The sequence below is a fragment of the Phoenix dactylifera genome, chromosome 1, assembly GCF_009389715.1.
Source record: "Phoenix dactylifera cultivar Barhee BC4 chromosome 1, palm_55x_up_171113_PBpolish2nd_filt_p, whole genome shotgun sequence".
In the NCBI taxonomy this organism is placed as follows: Eukaryota; Viridiplantae; Streptophyta; class Magnoliopsida; order Arecales; family Arecaceae; genus Phoenix; species Phoenix dactylifera.
In genome coordinates this window covers 31,533,304-31,552,136 of record NC_052392.1, presented here as the reverse complement: position 1 = coordinate 31,552,136, position 18,833 = coordinate 31,533,304, and the positions used below count along the sequence as shown (strand labels likewise).

Sequence of the window (18,833 nt, the reverse complement as noted above, 5' to 3'; positions counted from 1 at the left end):
TCAACAATCCTACTTTTAGAAGGGGAGACATATCTAGATAAAGAGCGCTATCTAGTGACCAACAATTGGACACTGGAAAGCATCAAAGTGATGCAAAAGAAAGAAACCCTTGTGGATTTTTCCAACACGGATTCTCTTTTGTTGGTCCCATTTTCTATCAGTGGCATGGTGGTTCTTTTGGGGGAGGTGCCCAATCAGCCTCTCTACATGCAGTTTTAATTTATAAGCCTAATTTCAAGCCTTCATATGCTAGTTGCTGTCCAATATATTGATGTTATGTTAATGTTCATTGCCGGCCTTGTACGTGATTATGTTTTTTTCAAACCTTGATATGCTAGTTGCTGTTGAATATGTTGATGGTACGTTAATGTTCATCACCGGCCTTGTATGTGTGACCTTTCCAACTTCACTAATCAAACAGTTTATCCTTTTTAAATCCCATAAGCTGGATCCTATTGGATACTTTGGATAAAGAATGCCTTTAAGAAAGAGTTAAGAGAATGTCCTAGCTTTTAAAGTGTAACGTTTTCGATTTCTTATAACCTTCAGGTCATTGTCTCTATGACATGAAAGTTGATATTTTCCTCTAATTGTCATCCAAAACAAGAAAAAATATATCAAGTAATTCAAGGAAAAAACAAAGCATCGACTGAGCAAAAACATACTATAGCTAGCTAGTAGTGAAACATATGAAAAGAAGAATATTGCCCATGATGAAAGACAAAAGATGATTTTAACCAAAAAAAAAAAAGACAAAAGAGGATGAGATGTCTCAATTTTACTAGATGTCTTCAAAGGGAGAATGGAAAAAGAAGATTGGGATGGCCTAAAGATGTCTAAATCCATGAGACTTGTCTCATGCGAGCTAGGAAACTATGAGAAACAAATTTGGGAAGGTATTGCTAGCTACTAATTACATTAGCTTCTTGGAAGATTGTATTTAAATTATCTTAACATATAATTTATCTCAAAGTTACTTAGATATTAATATATATCTTATCGTCTTTGATCTAGGGATCACTTTTTAGTGAATAATTTCAAATAAATTACCGATTAAGCTAGATCCTCCCTTATACCCGTGGACGTTTCAAATTATTGAATGAACCTTGCCTAAACTAATCCCTGTCTTTTAACCTAGCAACCTCACCTACTCCCAAATATATTTAAGCATTTATTATTTGCTTCCGTGCTTTCTTAATCATAATATTATTAGATCATATTTGTTTTTAAAATGATAATTTGTAAACTTATATGTTAAGAATATTTGTTTTCTTAGATTAATGTAGTTTTTTGAATAAAACATCATGTTTAGACTAGCATTCCATTAGTTTTTTAAAAAAAATAATTATAATTTTATATTTGCTTAATAATTTTAACTATAAAAAGATAGCTAATTACTTTATCCAAACTGCAACTCGCGGCTGTGTAAATCAACCCCCCAACCTACCCCCTCCTTTATATTTTGCTAAAGTGGGAGACTCACACCACTCTAGTGTGTATACATCCAAAAAAAAATCAGAAAATCCGCCATTTCAAAACACAGGCACCAAAGAAAACTTTATCTATCTAGGGCATAATCAGGCCTATTTGTGTCCACTTTTACAAGAATCTAAATAATAAGGACCCCACAAAAAAAACGACCAAGCCAGGCCACTGATTTCTTGTGTAGAAAATGATTTGAGGCAAGAAAGAACCTAAGGGGAACCTAGGTGATCTTATACACTAAGACTTGGCCTATTAGGCCAAGAGCAATAACCTTCCGATCGGATATACTTGCTAATATTATTTTTTATGACAATGAAGCTCTCGAAGGTTGGATGTAAAGTCTTCCAGTCTAAAAGATGATCTAGCATAAAAGAATAAATCTCATATCAGATTATCATATTTGATACAAAAAGTATATGAGAGATGGTAACATAAATTGTGGATCCCATATTTATTTTTCTGAAAAAGAAGGTAAAACGGATACCACCAGAGAGATGGTATTTGTTTTCCTATATTGGATTACTAAATGAAGGTAATCTGAAAATATCATTTCTTAACAAAAATAACCTCACTTATATTATACTAATATTATATTAATTATACTTATATATATTATATTAATGGTATAATATTTGATAAATAATTAATATATAGATTAATAAAATTTATTAATAAATTTATTAATAAGTATTAATATTAATAAATAATTAACAAAATATTTATTTATTATTGTTAAATCTAATATAGGATCTATTAATAATTAGTATATTTATTTATATACCAAACCATACTAAAATAAATCTATAATAAGAAATATATTTTTTAGAATATGTATAATTAATTTAAAAATATTTATTAACTCATGTAAAGATATTTTAATATTCCATATAAACAATAATGATAGCGTTCATGTAAGTGGACTATACATGGCCAATAAATGGACTGAGAGAAAACATTATTGCTTGAATTGTTTATTCAATAATATTATTGAAAATTTGAGAATATTTCTATATAAGAATATCTTTAATCAAATATAGTAATCTTTTTTTCTAATACCACCTTTCTAAATAATTTTTTCACCAATCAAATATGGTAAAACTTATTTTCTTCCATAATTATTTTTTCAATAAATAATTTTTAGAAATTATCAAACTGTTCTGTAATTTGACATACCCAAACCAAATGATCCTAACAAAATTTAAACCATAGAAACATAAAGAATCACCAAAACCCTTGGCTAAACCATGGCCACGTAATAAGCTTTGATTTTTTTTCTGGATGCAGACCTAATGACAGTGATGATCTTTGTCTGCAATAAGACGATGATCTCAACTCACAATTCCATAGTAGTAAACCACTCACTGATGACTATCATCTTTTATGGTACCAAAGTTTAAAAATAAATAAATGAATAATTTCATCATCATTATCATCTCCATTCAAATCTTTCAGCCATCGAGCAGAACTTAAAATCAGGAAGGCTCTAAGAAAAAACTAACAGGGCCTTGCAGCCAGATTTCTTTCCAGCATTAAACCTTTCAGGAGAGAGCACATTTAGGCATGAGGGTGCCTGCCATGAAACTTGTGTCACCAGTTGGCTTGTAGGGACATCAATCTATCAAAGTTTAGCCTTCTGTAAATATCAAGCTATCCTCCACTATCATCCTTAGATTTCCAAATAGTGCAAACAATGAGGTAAGGTAGATATCAGATGGGCCGGCCAGTAAACAACAGGTTGCTCGCCGGCCGGTAAACAACAGGCTGCTCCACTATAATTGGAGTGTCATAAGATAAGGCTGCATATATCTGAAGCAATGGAGGGAGCCCATGACTAGGACACCCTTCTTTTAAACATATATAAATACACCAAAACTTGTTTGCAAATAAAAGCGCAAACAATTGCATCGCAATCATTAATAAATAAATAAATAAATTTCCATCAAAAAATTACAGTGCCAACCGCCTGCATCTGCAACTCTAATTCTTGTTGGATGCACCAAAAATTACTTATATATGAAGCAACTTAGGTCATGATATCTGCTCAAGAGCAGCAGAAAATCCTAAATTTCTACAACAGCTTAAAAAGGAGATTTTGGAGTTCTTAAAAAATAGAACTCTTCACGGCAATTCCTTGCTTGCAGCAGAAAACCACAGCTGATCACCTCTGCTTCATCACGTCCCTACTGAGCTTCTGATTGCTTAAATAGTCTGGTTGCAAGACAACATCAAACACTAAAAAGAAACTCAAGGTTGAGGAAAAAACCTAAACAGAGTAAAGGCCAGGAGATTGTGGCGAACCACTCTCAAGCAAGATACTCCGGCTACAGCAGGATCTTGAAGTACTCGAAGAAGACTGAAGACATCTTGCATCACCGCTGTAAGGAATCACTTCATTTGGGTGCATTCTCACTCTACTATTCCTTTCCCGAACATAATTGTTGTCTTCATCTTCCACAAGTTGTTCCAAGCTATTGTGCAGCAGATCGCATCTCTCAGTGAGTATTCTGAGCACTTGTTTGATTGATGGCCTTGCTCGTCCTTCCCTCTGGGTGCACCATTGTACAATCCCTACAATCAATTGGAGCTGTTCAAAGTCGAATGAGTTCCCAATCACATGATCCACCAATTCGGGTAGCTTTGAATCATTCGTCATAAATTTCTGAGACCATTTCACCAGATTATTGCAATCCTGTATCGCTCTTCTCCCAGTCACAAGCTCTAATAATAGAACACCATAGCTGTATATATCACTCTTCTCTGTCAGCTCTTGAGTCACCACATATTCAGGATCCATATACCCTGTGAGTATTGATGTGAAAATAAGTTTCATGTTTGCAATTTGACTATGTAATAGAAAGCAATCACAGGAAATATGTGCCTAATCATTTGACAAATACAAATATGCCTTAGATTAGTTGGGTGGCATCCCTATCCACTTAGGAGAGGTCCAGGCTTCAAACCTTGGTGGTGATATTCCCACCATATTTCCCAAAAAAAGGAAAAAAAGATTCATTTGATACATTACATACGAAAGTTATGGTTATTATGGTTTAAGTTGGCCATGTTTAATAAACAGATCTTCTAATGCCAAATCCTGTATAATTGGTAGTGTCTTCAGATCTCTTTCTTGCTAGAACTATTCCAATTCTTTTTTGGAGGCACTCACCCCTTGATCAACCTTTTAACCTAATACCAAAGACCATTCCTGCACAGGCATTGCTTCTAGCCTCCAAAAAGCCAAAATATATCAAACTCTTCTCCCTATATGTTCCACCTGCACTGCATAGGAACTTTAAATGTACCAAATGTTTCATTCAATTCCTAAATTTTACAACCCATGCACTTCAAAATCCAGACTCTGCTGCTCTCGAGCTTATTTCTTAATTTCATTAGGAGATTTCTATACGACTGCCTACTTACACTGATCATAGACGGGTTAGGGACCAAAGAAACTTACCTGGAGTTCCCCGTATATCTGTGTTCACTGGTTCAAAGCTGATTGCACCATATCTTGAAGCATGCGCAAGACCAAAATCAGCCACCTATGTACAAGCCAAAGGTTGATACCTTTGAAACTAATGAACTGAAAGATAACATCATAAACCAATCTAAGTATGTACCTTTGCTACAAAATTCTCATCCAAAAGAATATTGCTGGACTTAATGTCTCTATGGCAAAGTGGAGGATCACAATAGAAATGGAGGTACTCCTGAATTTGCAAACAAACAAAAAGAAATAGAGAGAGAGAGGTACTATATCAGGGAAATGAGATTCAATTTTATAAGAATTATATGTCTATCTGATAGCAACAAGCAAAACATCGAGCTTCACCATGTCTAATTAGAAGATTAGTTTACATCACAGAAAATAATCGCCGGTATTATACAAGTTTGCCGATCAAAAATTAATTCAAAATTTAAGCACTGATTACCACTAAAGGCTCCTACAAGATACCAGCAGTCCTAAATTTAAGCACTGATTACCACTAAAGGCTCCTACAAGATACCAGCAGTCCTATTTAGAGGCAATCCCTTCCCTATAATTCTGAAATGTAACTAGTATTTGCCTTCTTAAATTCTGGCTTCGATATTCGTAAGAGCATGTTCCCTCACTGAATTAGGGAAACCTCTTGGGACTAAATGATAAAGACAGACCCCACTCATATCCCAAACCATAATGGCAAGTTTTGTTCCCAGGCACTTCCGAAGCCTTGTCAAATCTAATATGATCGGACCACAAGAATCATTCTAGATATAACAGTTACACATTAAAGGTGGCGGTATACCTATTCAACTTCTAAAGTTGGTTGGGTGATTGAACAAAAGGACCACAAACCTGCACCAACATTCCTGTACCCAATATTTTCTTTTTCGCCTATCTCCCTCTCTACTTTAGTTAGTGTCATTTCAATGGTATCTTAGAGTTCTAGAGAATCCAGACAAGCATAAGCATATCATTCCATATAAATGGACATATGTTAAGCAACAAAGAAACTATAGGATGAAGCTTACAAGCTAAGCAATTAAGACATCGCATAGGATAGCCGAACACAGATTAAGATAAGTTGGAAGATTTAGAAAGAAAATATAACAAAATTCAACTATTTAGGCATTTTTCCAACTTCGAGAAGCAAATGGAGATTGAAAAAAAGGAGCACGCGCATGATATTTCTTTCACATGAGAGACATATTTTACAATAGATTGAGACCTTCTTTGGTGCAGAATAAGGAAGAATATTAGATCAAGTGTGCAACATGATACAACTAAAAAAGCATGCCATGAGCGCCATGAGATGGATCTTAACTGAAAAGCAGAGAATGGAGACCGCCACCTTTCAGACTTTGTAAATTTGTCATGGATATGATAGGAGTGAACAAAAAAATGAAATTTTTAAACAAAATTCTACCATAAATTCAGAAATCCCTTTCAGGACCAAAATATATGAAAGGAAACTTGATTGAGATTATAACAAGACTATCAAATCTAAGTATGTTAATCATTTTCAAAAGTTCAGTTTAATTGTAAAAAATAGGAAGGATAAAATTGAATACAAAATCAAATTGTAGAACAGAATTCTACAATAAACTCAGAAATCACTTTCAGAAAAAGGGAAAGCAGTGAAACATCATTGAGATTATGAAAAGGACCACAATGTTAATTATGCTAATCATTTCCAAAATGTCAGTCGCCCTGTACAAAAGCTTGAGAAAGAAATAGATGTTGCAAGTATCAAACAGGTGGAATGAATGGAACAAAGAGAGGCCTCAGAAATTTGAAGCAGTTATTGGTTACTATTCAGCTAAACCAATCTACTCTCCTTCCATCTGAGACTGTGATAGGACCATTCTAGTAATAGGTATCAGCATGACCATTTTAGTGTAGGTATCAACATGTTGGGCATGAAATCAGATACATGAGCGTAAAACTGATATCGATGACATGAGTATTTAGAGGCAGATGCTAGATCTATAACAGAAAACGATATTATTTACTACAATACATGAACCTTCCGAGTAGCATGAATGAACAAAAGAAAATAAATTGGGATGATCACTCCGTATGCAATGTAGGCTAGAGGCCAGCTCTGTCAAGAGGTCATGGATTCAGGTTGACATGTCGAAGAGTATTGAGGAGACAAACTAGACTTGGATTGAAGTAATGAAAAGGAATTAAAGAGACTGTTCAATGAGCTGAATGCTTTGGATAGGATGCAGCATGATATATGATCCAACCCCCAAAAGATATTATAGAATTTTCTATTTTTTTCCTTTGGTTATGCCAGTAATAAGCTTTACCAGAGCATTGGCTACATCAATGGCAATTTGTACTCTGGTCTTCCAGCTCAGTGGATTTCTCTTTGGTGCTGCATAGGCAAAAGGAATTATTAATTTTCTTAAAAAAAAGGAAAAAAAACTCAGAAGGGCAACAGGAAACTGATGGAAGGATTACAATGAAGATGATCCTTTAGGCTTCCATTTTCCATGTATTCATACACCAGAAACCTGCAAATGGTGATCCAAGGGAAATAAGCATCAAATGGCAATAACATAGATATCTTATGAAAGAAAGTGTTGAGAAGTGATGAAAAGGAGAACCACTACCTCTCATTCCTCTCAACACAAAACCCTTTCAGGGCAACAAGATGGCGATGGTGCAGTCTAGAAAGAAGCTCCATTTCTCGGGAAAATTCATCCTCACCTTGCTTTGAAACTTTGTTCATCCGTTTCACAGCAACTACAGAACCGTCACTAAATTTAGCCTTATAAACAGTGCCAAAACCACCTTTACCAATGACAGTGCTGAAATTCTCGGTTGCCTTCTTTATTTCACTGTAGTTGAACCTTTGGAAAACAGGTGATGGACCTGGAGAATGATCAACGTAAAATTGATTATTCATAGAATCAAAAGGTGGCTAGAAGAAGGTCCCCATAAGCAGTTACTCAAGCCCTCAAATCAAGCATATTGGCCTACTGAGGCATCAAAGCAGCCACTGGATACTGTAAATCACCAAAATCACTAAAGCCATTGCCAAATATGATCAGCAATCATCTTGCATAGAAAGCAAAAGTTGATGTTCCTCCTTTTACCCAGTGAACATTTTTGGTTTCATCACATGCCAAAATGATCTTAGGGATTACTTGGACAAAACAAAACCCTGATAAGCCAAGGATCATAGACAAGTTTTTAACACTTCATTTTAAACATACATTTTCAACAGTTTCAGCTCTTTCGGCAGTTTCACTCCAAGTTTCGGGGTTTCAGCCAAAAGAGGTCAACATAAATTCTAATAATATAAAAAACGAGAAAAATTAAAGTTATTCTACATCATTTTATTGTCTTGAGATATCTAAAACCATGGTCTTTGTAGCTTGGGTTTTATACTGAAACTGAAGTTATTGAAGCTTAATGCATTAAACATGTCAAAAGAACATACTTATTAAAGTATCAATATCTAAATATTGAATAATCAAGCATAAGCTAACTCAAGTAGAAAAGAGTATGAAACGAATTATAGATACATATTCTGTGCCACAATCAAAAGAAGAAAAGTGGCCGGCATTAAGGTGATGCCACTAGTCCCAGATATGCCCCAGAATTCAAAGAACTTACAAAAGATCCTTATCTTCCAAAAAAACTGGCTTTCAAAACAGACATGCACATGCATCTTTTCATGTTGAAATGTTGCCTATAGCTTAAAGACACACATCACATAAATGTGTTGATTCCTTGATGGATTAAACTTCAACTAACCCACCATATTAAATGAATAAAAAACTTTAGATAAAATAGCACAGCTAAGATACATGTCATTGAATAATATTTATAAATTTCATGAACATAAACATATTTACTTATTAACCTTAAATTTAAAAAAAAATAATAGTAGTTTCAGTTGGTTCCAGCCAAAAATGGCTGAAACCAACCAAAACTGCCAAAACTGCCAAAACCAGTCTAATCCGTCAAAAATCCCTGAAACTGATTGAAACCATAAATTTCAGTCAGATTTTGGATTGGCTTCAGCCAAGAAGGTCAATTTTAGCTGAAATTCAAAACCTTGGCCATAGCCAAACAACAAACATGAAGCACAATTTTCTACAGGTTGTCAACATCATAAAATCAGGCAAATTTTACCATTTATTTTCTTTTCAAGAACCTAATCATTTTATTTCTTATTATTCTGCTATTCTATATGCATCTGCATGATATTTTTTTCCATCTTCAACTAACAGAGTACATCTATCGATGTCTTTGACACATAGATGAAGCACAATTTTGATTATAGATGATTTACTAGTATGCAAAGAAAAGAGGTAAAATATTATACCTTCCTGACTTCTTCGGACGTGCGTAGGAGGGAAGGCATTCCATGATGTCTCATTACGATCGTCTGCACTCCTTAGTTCCTTACTTTGTTTGCGAATAAGTAGTACTAAAATTAGCAGCAGTAGAATCGCCACCGCTATAACCCCAATTCCAATTCCTGTAATCAATGTGAGCCGATAGGCTTGCTGATGTTTCTTGACAGGTATGCCAATAAGGTGCTGATTGGGAGCTTGAGAAGAATCAGAACTTGGAGAAGTTGTGGGGGTGAATGATTGGGAAGATGACCCTGCAACATTCACCAATAACAATTTTAGAGAAGAGGACAAAGTCATACAAAGAAAAAATAGTAGGATGTGTGAAAATGCAGAAAGCACCCAATTAGTACACAACCAATATATTCAATAGTTTTGAGTTATAAGGCCTTGTGTTGAACCCACGAATAGAAATTGAAAGTATATAATGATCTAATTCTACAACACTGGCATGCCCCCAGGAATAATGGACTGGTAGCACATGTAAAACGTTTTGGAAGCATGGTAAATGATATCTTTTTCTGAAAGTCTCCACAGAAGTATGGATTCAGATCGACTCCTAATACTTTTCAAATGTTTTGACGTACTATGTACATAACCTTTATTCTATAGGTCTGGAATTATTTATCTTTAACCATTATGAAAGGGAATTGGGTAACCTATAATCATAGTCATGACCATCAAGCCTTATTCCAACTACATTGGGTTGAAAATATGATCCATCCCTACCACCACCACCCAAGCTACAACAATTGTTGTTGTCTCTTAAAATCAATTTTAACAACTTCCATCTGCGATGTCATGGGTCTTCTTTTCCCTTTTGCTATCCCTTTGACACATATTTAAGGCCCCTTCCTAACTGGGACCTTCACAAAACTTCCATGCATGTATTGTTACCATCTCAGTCAACTCTCACCTCACTGCCCTCAATTGTTTCAACTCCCACACCCCCTCCAGTGTAATGTTATGACCTTATAATCATAGTTTTACCGCATATACGCCTTCTATTGTCAAAGCTATCATGCTTATAAAACACTGCAGACCACAATGTTGTCATACAAGATTTTTTGTTTATTCAGTCTCACAAGCACATGTAGGTCAGGTAATAAGTAAAAAGCACCTCTCGTCTTCATCAACTGTGTTTTAGTTCTATTGCATGTCTTCATACTCCTCTCCTTGCTTCAATGTAATAGATCCAAGATAAAAATTAATATACTATTATATATCGTGGTCATCACTCTAAAGCACACTACAACTTTTCTTTGCATTATGTCTGCAATATACTGTAAGGTAGATCTAAGATAAGTTGAATGACTCCAACATAATATTAAACGATTACAGCCTAATATCTCATAGCCATCAAATTGAACCAAGCCATTATTTTAACTTCTATTTTCAACAAAATTGCATTTCATGTGTTATATCTTAAAAATTGACTGGAGACACTTAAAACATTAGAAATAACAATAAATCAGTACATAAACAAGTGTATTGTGGAACTCTAAATATTTTCATTCCCTCCTCCAGTAGGGATTTTTTCACAAAGAAGTTCGCATTTCTTTGACAAAAAAGGGATTTATGCTTGAATTTTTTAACATACAAACAAATATTATGTAATAATGAGCATTAAAAGATGTTGCTGTTCTCTCCATTTCTAAAGAATTCAAATATTTCGAAGTCAAAAAAATATTATATGATCTGATACTTTAGGAGCAAAACAGGAGCACCCATATTATAGCTTCTTGAACCATTTAAGTCAAAACAGTGATATTATAAAAATGGAATTAGAAGGTTACTATAAGTATCAATTCCATTTTCCAGAATTGCTTACATATTTTCCTAATAAATTATTCTGCGACCATCTGGTCCTAACTATTTTACATCTTCTTATTAGATTAAAGGTCAAATGTGGCATCTCATCATCTCTAGCATGAGCTATGTACTTAAGAAATCATAAGACATTGACAAATAATTATATTAAGGGGTTATTTTAGTCGAAGAAAAGCAACCAATTCTCCAAATATCAAACCTGGAAGAATGCTAAGCCCCTGAACACCAAAGAAGCAACTAGCCATGTCAACAGCTACCAAGTTGTCGCCTTGGTTTGCAAGTGCAACAAACACTGCATTGCGACAGACACTTAATGTGACATTATCATCTGCTCCTATAAGATTGTGAAGGTATATGATGCCATAATTTAAGCACCTCTTGCAACTGCTGTCCAATGAAAATGGCACCTTGCAGTTTGCAATGACATCAGTAAATTTAGGAGACTGCATCATTTCCAAGACAGTTCCTCTCCCCTCACACTGATAAGAAACTCGAATTTTGGGTCCCAATCCACAAACTGCAGTTGCACTAGCTGGAATTCCATATAACTTGAATGTTTCAGACACAGAGGTAAGGCAGATATCAGAAAATGCTAAAGGAACTCCCAATTTTCCTGTTGAATTTGCATAATGAGCAACGGAAATTGCGACAAACGCATTAATATATCGGCAGCATTTTCCTCGCTCATCTTGATTTGAACAAGCAGAAGCTGCCAATGTAAAGTTTGCCCAACTAAAATCCAAGGGACAATCTGCATGAATGAATAAAAAAACATCATAAATTAACACCTTTCTGTTAAATACAGGTACAGAACTTAACTGAATCATAATGGCACTTAGATGAAGGATCTAATTATAGAATAATACTAACAACAAAATCATCAAGCCTTTTATGGAGAAAATACATCAACGGGGTGTTAGAGTCCAACACAGTATGAAAACATGTGGAAAACTAGTGTGAGCTAGTACAAAGGCTAGCTAGCTAGGTAGAGCTTTTGTATACAAGGCTGAAAAAGGTCATTCAAACAATAGAATTTGGTTCCTCCAGACAGAATCAAATATCTATAACGACCTAAAATAAGGCTGGCGAAGCCACCGATGTGAAGTATGATATTCTTAAACAAAAACTCATGTAGTTACTACCACACATTTCATAAAAGAAACAGAAAATAGAACAATGACTAGTGAAAAAGCATAACAGAAACAAACAAGCAAATATGCAGCACTCAAAGCAAAGAACTTCAAGGATACAAAACTATGAAATTTTTCAGCACAGACAAGACTAGTATATATAAATATATGAAATAATCAAAATTTTGAAAGTAAAGTTTCCATACTTGAAGTAATGAACTGTATTTGGAGATGCTACATCTAGCAAGACAATTTTAGATTCCTATTTTTGAGTGACTATGACAGTCTTAAGGTTTAGAAAAAGACTGCAAAATAAGAGCAAGCTTGCTAGCACTTTGAAGCATAAGATAAGCATGTTATAGCCAACCAAAAAGCATGAGCTAATAACTGAAGGGACCCATGAGTATATGAGACAAACCAAGGTCCCAGACCTGGCAGATGTAGAGCCTATAGAGGGGCAACTTGCGGCAAGGTTTACCGTACAAATGCCTATCGGCCCATATTGGGCGTACTTTATTGTACCAGTACCGAACTAAGACTCGGTAGGGGAGGCATACCGAGTCTCCGTACCCCAAATTGACCTCCATATCGAGCATGCCGAACACTTGATCAGCATGATACCAGTATGAGAGTCGGTACCAAGACAACAAACCTTGACTTGTGGTCTAGGATAGATGATAGGGTGGAGGGACTGGCTTGTTAAATGGGACAGCTAACTCTCACACTTTGTTAATGTCCACCAAAAGCTTAAGAAGGTTCAAGGTCCTAGACCTAGCCAATGTGGGACTGGTTTTCAAAAATCCAATGATGCATAGTTTGATAAAATTCTGCAGTACAGAGCACCAAAAAAATGATAATGAATGGGATTGTAGCAATTTGGTTGGAATATAATAGGCACTCGATCTTTATCCTTTAAAATTCTCTTAAGAGAAACTCTCAAGGTGATAATTGATGAAGAACATCCATTAAGGAAATATTGGCCTCTTTTTTCTTCATGCCGTGACTACATGCTTTAAAAGGTTTTACTCACTGGAAACTAGTTTCAATGCCTAGTTTTCTTTTATTTTCTTTTCGGTAAGAAAAAGGAGGCTAGATCTTCAACAACTAGTAAGAGAAAGGAGGCTAGGTCCCCAACAAGAAGGAGAAAAACTAAACCGACTCAAACCCAATTCCTCTAGCATCCAAAGCATCAACATTTCTGTGGGAAAGCTCTGAACCAAATGGCCTTTCTAGGATTCTTAGTGCCAAAAAATTGCCAGCGAGCAACGCGGTTACCCTCACAGAAAACGTGGGAGATCTTTAATAGAAGGCGCGACAAAAGGGCATCCCTTCAAATCCAGCAAGCACGAATGATAGGACCTTGAGTTGTATCTAGTGGAGACCAATGGTTTCGGATATCCCTTTCAATCCAAATTACCTTAATAGTTCTTTAGCAAAGGGAGTACTCTCAAACATTTCCAAACACCATGCAGTTCCATCATGATTACAAAGTGATCTGACAAATGAATGATGACAACTACCAAGAGGTGTCCCACTGCTTCACATAGAACAATACCAGCGCCACCAATACCATTAGATTTTAGGGAGCCGTCAAAGTTAAGCTTCATCCAGCAAGATGGTGGGCGAACCCAATAACTGAAGGATGATGTATGGGGGTTATGAAAGAGGTTGGAAGAGAAAGTAGCCCAATTGCCTAAATTGACTAATTTCAAGATCAATAGCTGATATTATTTGGCCTTTAAGAGAGCAGAATGGATGACAAAGTTGGGAACCGCTGGATTGTGATCAAAGACATCCTGGTTGCAGTGATATGAAAGGATGGACTGTGCTGAGGCTGTACTAGTAGCTAGCTGGATAGGGAGTTCCTAGCAAGAGGGCAAATAAGGAGACTGTAAGCTCAGTGGAAGGAGTTGCAGAAGAGAGACCAAATTTAAAAAAACAATGCCGGTGCACCTACTCCTGACAAGTTCAGACAAACCTATTCGATGAAGGAATTCTTAGCCATGGAGCATGTCCTAGAAGAGTTTCCATAGAAATAGAGTCGCCCTATCTAATGGGATCTGATCCTCCACGGCCAAAATTGACCACCACACTGTTCAAAGGAGTCAGAACTGGCAAACTTGCTGACCTCATGAATAGCAATACATCTTTGTTGATTAGGGCCCCAACATAATACTTATGGTCGAGAAGCATAGCAAAAAAGTATAGTGAGTATATTGTGCGAGGATGTCGATTCATCTGAAGAATTCAAGCCCGGCTCGAACTTGGCATCAAATAATCTCAAATCAAGCTTGTTCGGAATTATTTAAACTAAGCTTGAATCTGGTTTACAGGCTTGAGAATTAATTTCAAACCAAGCCTGAAATTAGCCCAGCTCAATCAGGCTTGGCTTTGTAAGGCCTGAAAATATTACAAAGATATAACACTATCATATATATAATATATATATACGATCATATAAAAGCTTGATTGATGGCTTGTTAAATTGTTTTAGAGTCTGATAATACATTTCAGATTATATTTAATAATAAGTTTTCTAGATTTATGTTTGAATGTTATGTAAATTTAATTGTTTGAATCAATTAAATGTTAACTCAAGATTAAACAAAGCTTCCGTTCAAGCTTGAGTTGAGCTTAGATTAAGCCTCATACAAGCTAAAATTGACTTTGGCTATTTGACCTCGGCTCAATTTAACACTATCGAGCTGATCAACTAGGCCCATCTTCAGCTTGATTTGAAATGAAGCTCGAATTAGACTCGATTAAATAATAAGCAAATCAAATTTGCTCTCAAAATTTGGGCTAGAAATTAATTTCAAACCAAGCTTGAACGAAGCCAAGCACCAAGCTTATATTGTGAAACATGTTGGGTGGGAGCAAGGTCTGCTGAACCGGTCGGAACCGACCGGTTCAACCTATACCATACCGGTGCCAACTAGCATCGGTACGATACAGCCACAGAATTCGGTTCCGACCCCAAAGAGGATGGAACCGAACGGCTCCTTGCCAGTACCGGTGCGAACCGGTGCGGTTCGCACTGGTTCAAGCCTGGTACCTGTGCGGACCGGTTCGCACCGGTACCGGCACCGAGGAAGAAAAAGAGGAAGAAGAGGAAAGAAGAGAAGAAACAAGAGGAAGAGAGAGAGGAGAACAAGAAGAAGCTTACCTCCTCTCTCGGGCCGACGAGGATCGTCCGTTCTCCGGTGCGGTTCCGGCCCCTTCTTTGCTCGCGGGAGAAGGGGAAAAGAGAGGAGAAGAGAAGAGGAGAGAGGAAAAGAAAGGAGAGGAGGAGAAGGGTCGGGAAGGAGAGGAGGAGAAGGGTCGGAAAGAAGAATAGGAGAAGGGGGAAAAAAAGGAGAGAGGCCCCGCGTGGGCGCGAGCACGAGTGGGGAAACGCATCCCCGACTCGCGCCTGCACACGTTCCACGTGGTGCGAACTGCAGACTACGCATAGGGAATCGCGCGCGCGGGGCAACGAGCCCCTTTTTTAATGCCACAGAGTGGCATTTATTGCCACTCTATGGCCGAACGCGGACCCGCGCGTCCGCGCGTTTTTTTTTTTTTTTTTTTTAAGCGGAACCGGTTCGATATCGGTTAACCGGTACCGGTGTTCACCGGTACGTCGATTCGGTCGGTTCCGCATACCTTGGATGGGAGAGTAGTAGTTTTGAGGGTAAAGCTCCAGTTACATGACGGAAAAAGCAATGGTTGGCAATCAAATTCTCAACTAAAAGATCCATATTGATCATGGTGGGCAGTCTGGAGATAGACAAAAAGTTAATCCAGGGATCTTCAAGCACATAAATGGTTTGACTGTTACCCAAGCACAAAAATAAATTTATAAGCAATCATGGCCTTCCAAATCCATGAGCAACCATTGGATAGTTCATAGGAGGGCCAATTCCCGTAAAGGAATATTTGGCACGTGACAGTTGGGACTATATATTATCATGTTGCAACATAGAAAGCCCAGAGCCTCTTTAGCAGCATTGCCAGTTCCCGGGTTTTGGTTTTCAAATCTGCAAGCACGAAAAGCGAAGCTAGAAACTTGTTCAGTTACCAAGTTTTTCTCTTTTTTTTATTTTCTAAAAACGATTTCCAAAACTTCTGGAAAAAAAAAAAAAGTAAAATCTCTCACGAGTAGCTTTCGCTTTTTCGTTATATATCCAAGATCAAATCTCAATAACCCTGTAGTTTTAGAAAAAGTTATTATCTGCCCAAGGTTTTAGTAAAGCACAACCTAAAAGAGAGTTCCCCAAAGGTCGGAATAGAAACTATTTATCTCATCTAGAGACCTCTGAGCCTTATAGCTTTTTACAGTGCTTTAATATCCCAAACCTCGCCAAATCATTTAAAAATCAAGCTATCAGTTAACTTTATCAAGATGCTATGTCCTGCAACATCAAAATCCCAAAGCATATATAACAATATCGATTGTCCACACATTCACATATTGACATGATCCCATTTATAATTTGTTGCTTTAGGCTTATTGTCTAACACAATGTGGCTAACAGAATCCCTTGGTTCCCCTACTGACATAACATAAAAGCATAACAATGCCCGTTAATTTACAAAAACAAAAAAAAACTCAAATGCAGTTTTAAAATTAGAAGAACATATTTGTCAAAATAGCTTTTTTAGCATATAAACCAAGAAAAAAGCCCATTCCTTGATTCACCACTCACAACAAAGCAAAAGAAAAAAAAGAAAGAAAGAAAGAATTATATCACAAAATAAAAAGAAGGCAACACAAATGATTCCATTCAAAAAGCGGCAAAAACACAAAAGGCAACCCCCCACACTGTAAGATAATGAGAACAAAAACAACAAACGAGCACCACCCAATAGTTCAAACAAGAATCCACTTCCAGATTCACATATTCCCACCAGAAAATAAGCTCAAACCAGCACAAAAGTCCATTCTAACTAAGAAAGGGGATAGAAAAAGGTATAGAGATAAAGAAAGGGAAGGAGCAATAAGAACTGACCTCCAGCGATCACGGGATGCTGTTGGGATTCAAGAAACACCCACGCCAAGAACAAGCCCAGAACCAGGGCCGGACGCAGCATGGAGAGCAGCCGAAGGGCCGAGAAAGAGATGGTGACAGTATGAGAGCAGCAGCAGCAGCAGCGGCAGTATGGAGGGACTGGTATTTGGAATCCGAGAGTCTAGTCTTCTCCCAGCTGTTTTGTTCTGCTCAACCGCGGGTTAAAGTTCACTCGCGGGTGAGCAGAACACGTCCCAGAAACCACGCGCTGAAAGTGGGACCGAGGGCTTCAGAGTGCCGGCCTGGCCGTCTCGTTTCAAACAGCGAACAGCCGGACATGGCAACAACGTGGCAGTTGATGATTGGTCGGAGTTGAGAGAATAGTTTGACACGTCGTTAAAGGGAGATGGTTGCTGTTTGGGACGAGGTAGCTGATGGATGAATGGGGAGTGGCGGGGCAGAGGACTGGCGTCGCGCCCAAGATATCGTGATGGGGGAAGAGAAAAAATAGAATCAAAATAATAATTTTTTATTGTTTATTTGAAAGGAAGTGGGCACGGACAAGTTAAAAGCGTGGGCCGAATTGGGATAAAAGGGGTAATGGAGACATGCTGCCTTTCAAAGTGGAAAGTTCCCACGAGAGCCCGTTCATGTGACTCACAAGCAATGCTGTACAGAGGCGTTGTCTGTGCTTACTGACCCAATGGGAGAGTGGAAGGAGAGAGAGAGAGAGAGAGAGAGAGAGAGTTACTGAGAAGAATGAAAGAAAGATTTTAAATAAAAAAAAAGAAAACAGAAAGGTGGCTGTAAAGAAAATTCTTGGAGCATGGCAAAGTAAGCTTATCATCAACGACTTGCCTTCTTTTATTCTCCACCAAACCACCAAAAGCTTACATTTCATTTGATTCGTCAATATGATGTTTCTGACTAGTCCACTATTTGTCCTTCTTAATATGTGACGTAAAATTAGATCATTTTTTTCATGTAGGCTCCATCCATCCTATGTTTAGCTGGGTAATTGATTGACATGATGCACGACCATATTGATGCGATGCGGGATATAATTAGGCTAGATAATACTTATATAATAATATTTTAGTGTATAGTTGTCTGAAGAAGTTCGTTTGCAATGAGCTACCTAAAAGAGATAGCACCATCTCCGTTGCCCCTAACCTCTCAAATCCTAGTATAATAGCTAATTACTTTTCCATCTTGGACAAATGGTGCTTTCAAGAACGAGTTTTCAGTTGATCTACATGATATGTGTTAAACTTATGTCATGCAAGTATTATAGGTCATCAAACATCTTAACTTGAATGTTGAAGGAGTAAGTATTTAGAGCAAAGCTAGAACCATCTTATTAATGTCCTCCTACCTATCATGGTGTATATATCAGCCTTGTGAAAGGAGCATATTAATTGATGTAGAAAGGTGGTTCTTGACCTATGGTAATTGGTTCATTTTGCAAGTCAATGCTTATATGAAAATAACAATGAGAGAGTAACAAAGGATAGATGATGGAAGATACAGTGTTGAGATT

General features: G+C 36.9%; 1 protein-coding gene across 1 annotated transcript; it reads right to left on the bottom strand.

Moving 5' to 3' along the window:
• Nucleotides 1–3,358: 3,358 nt before the first annotated feature.
• LOC120112464 (probable receptor-like protein kinase At1g49730) lies at nt 3,359–17,450 on the bottom strand. The gene is made up of 9 exons (XM_039131954.1): nt 17,294–17,450; nt 11,372–11,923; nt 9,312–9,596; nt 7,588–7,849; nt 7,436–7,488; nt 7,282–7,349; nt 5,106–5,195; nt 4,943–5,027; nt 3,359–4,284 (listed from the first exon to the last, which is right to left on the bottom strand). Exons 1-9 carry the CDS (start codon nt 17,373–17,375, stop codon nt 3,749–3,751), a joined length of 2,013 nt encoding a protein of 670 aa, XP_038987882.1. The 5' UTR covers nt 17,376–17,450; the 3' UTR covers nt 3,359–3,748.
• Between the last annotated feature and the right edge of the window lie 1,383 nt (nt 17,451–18,833).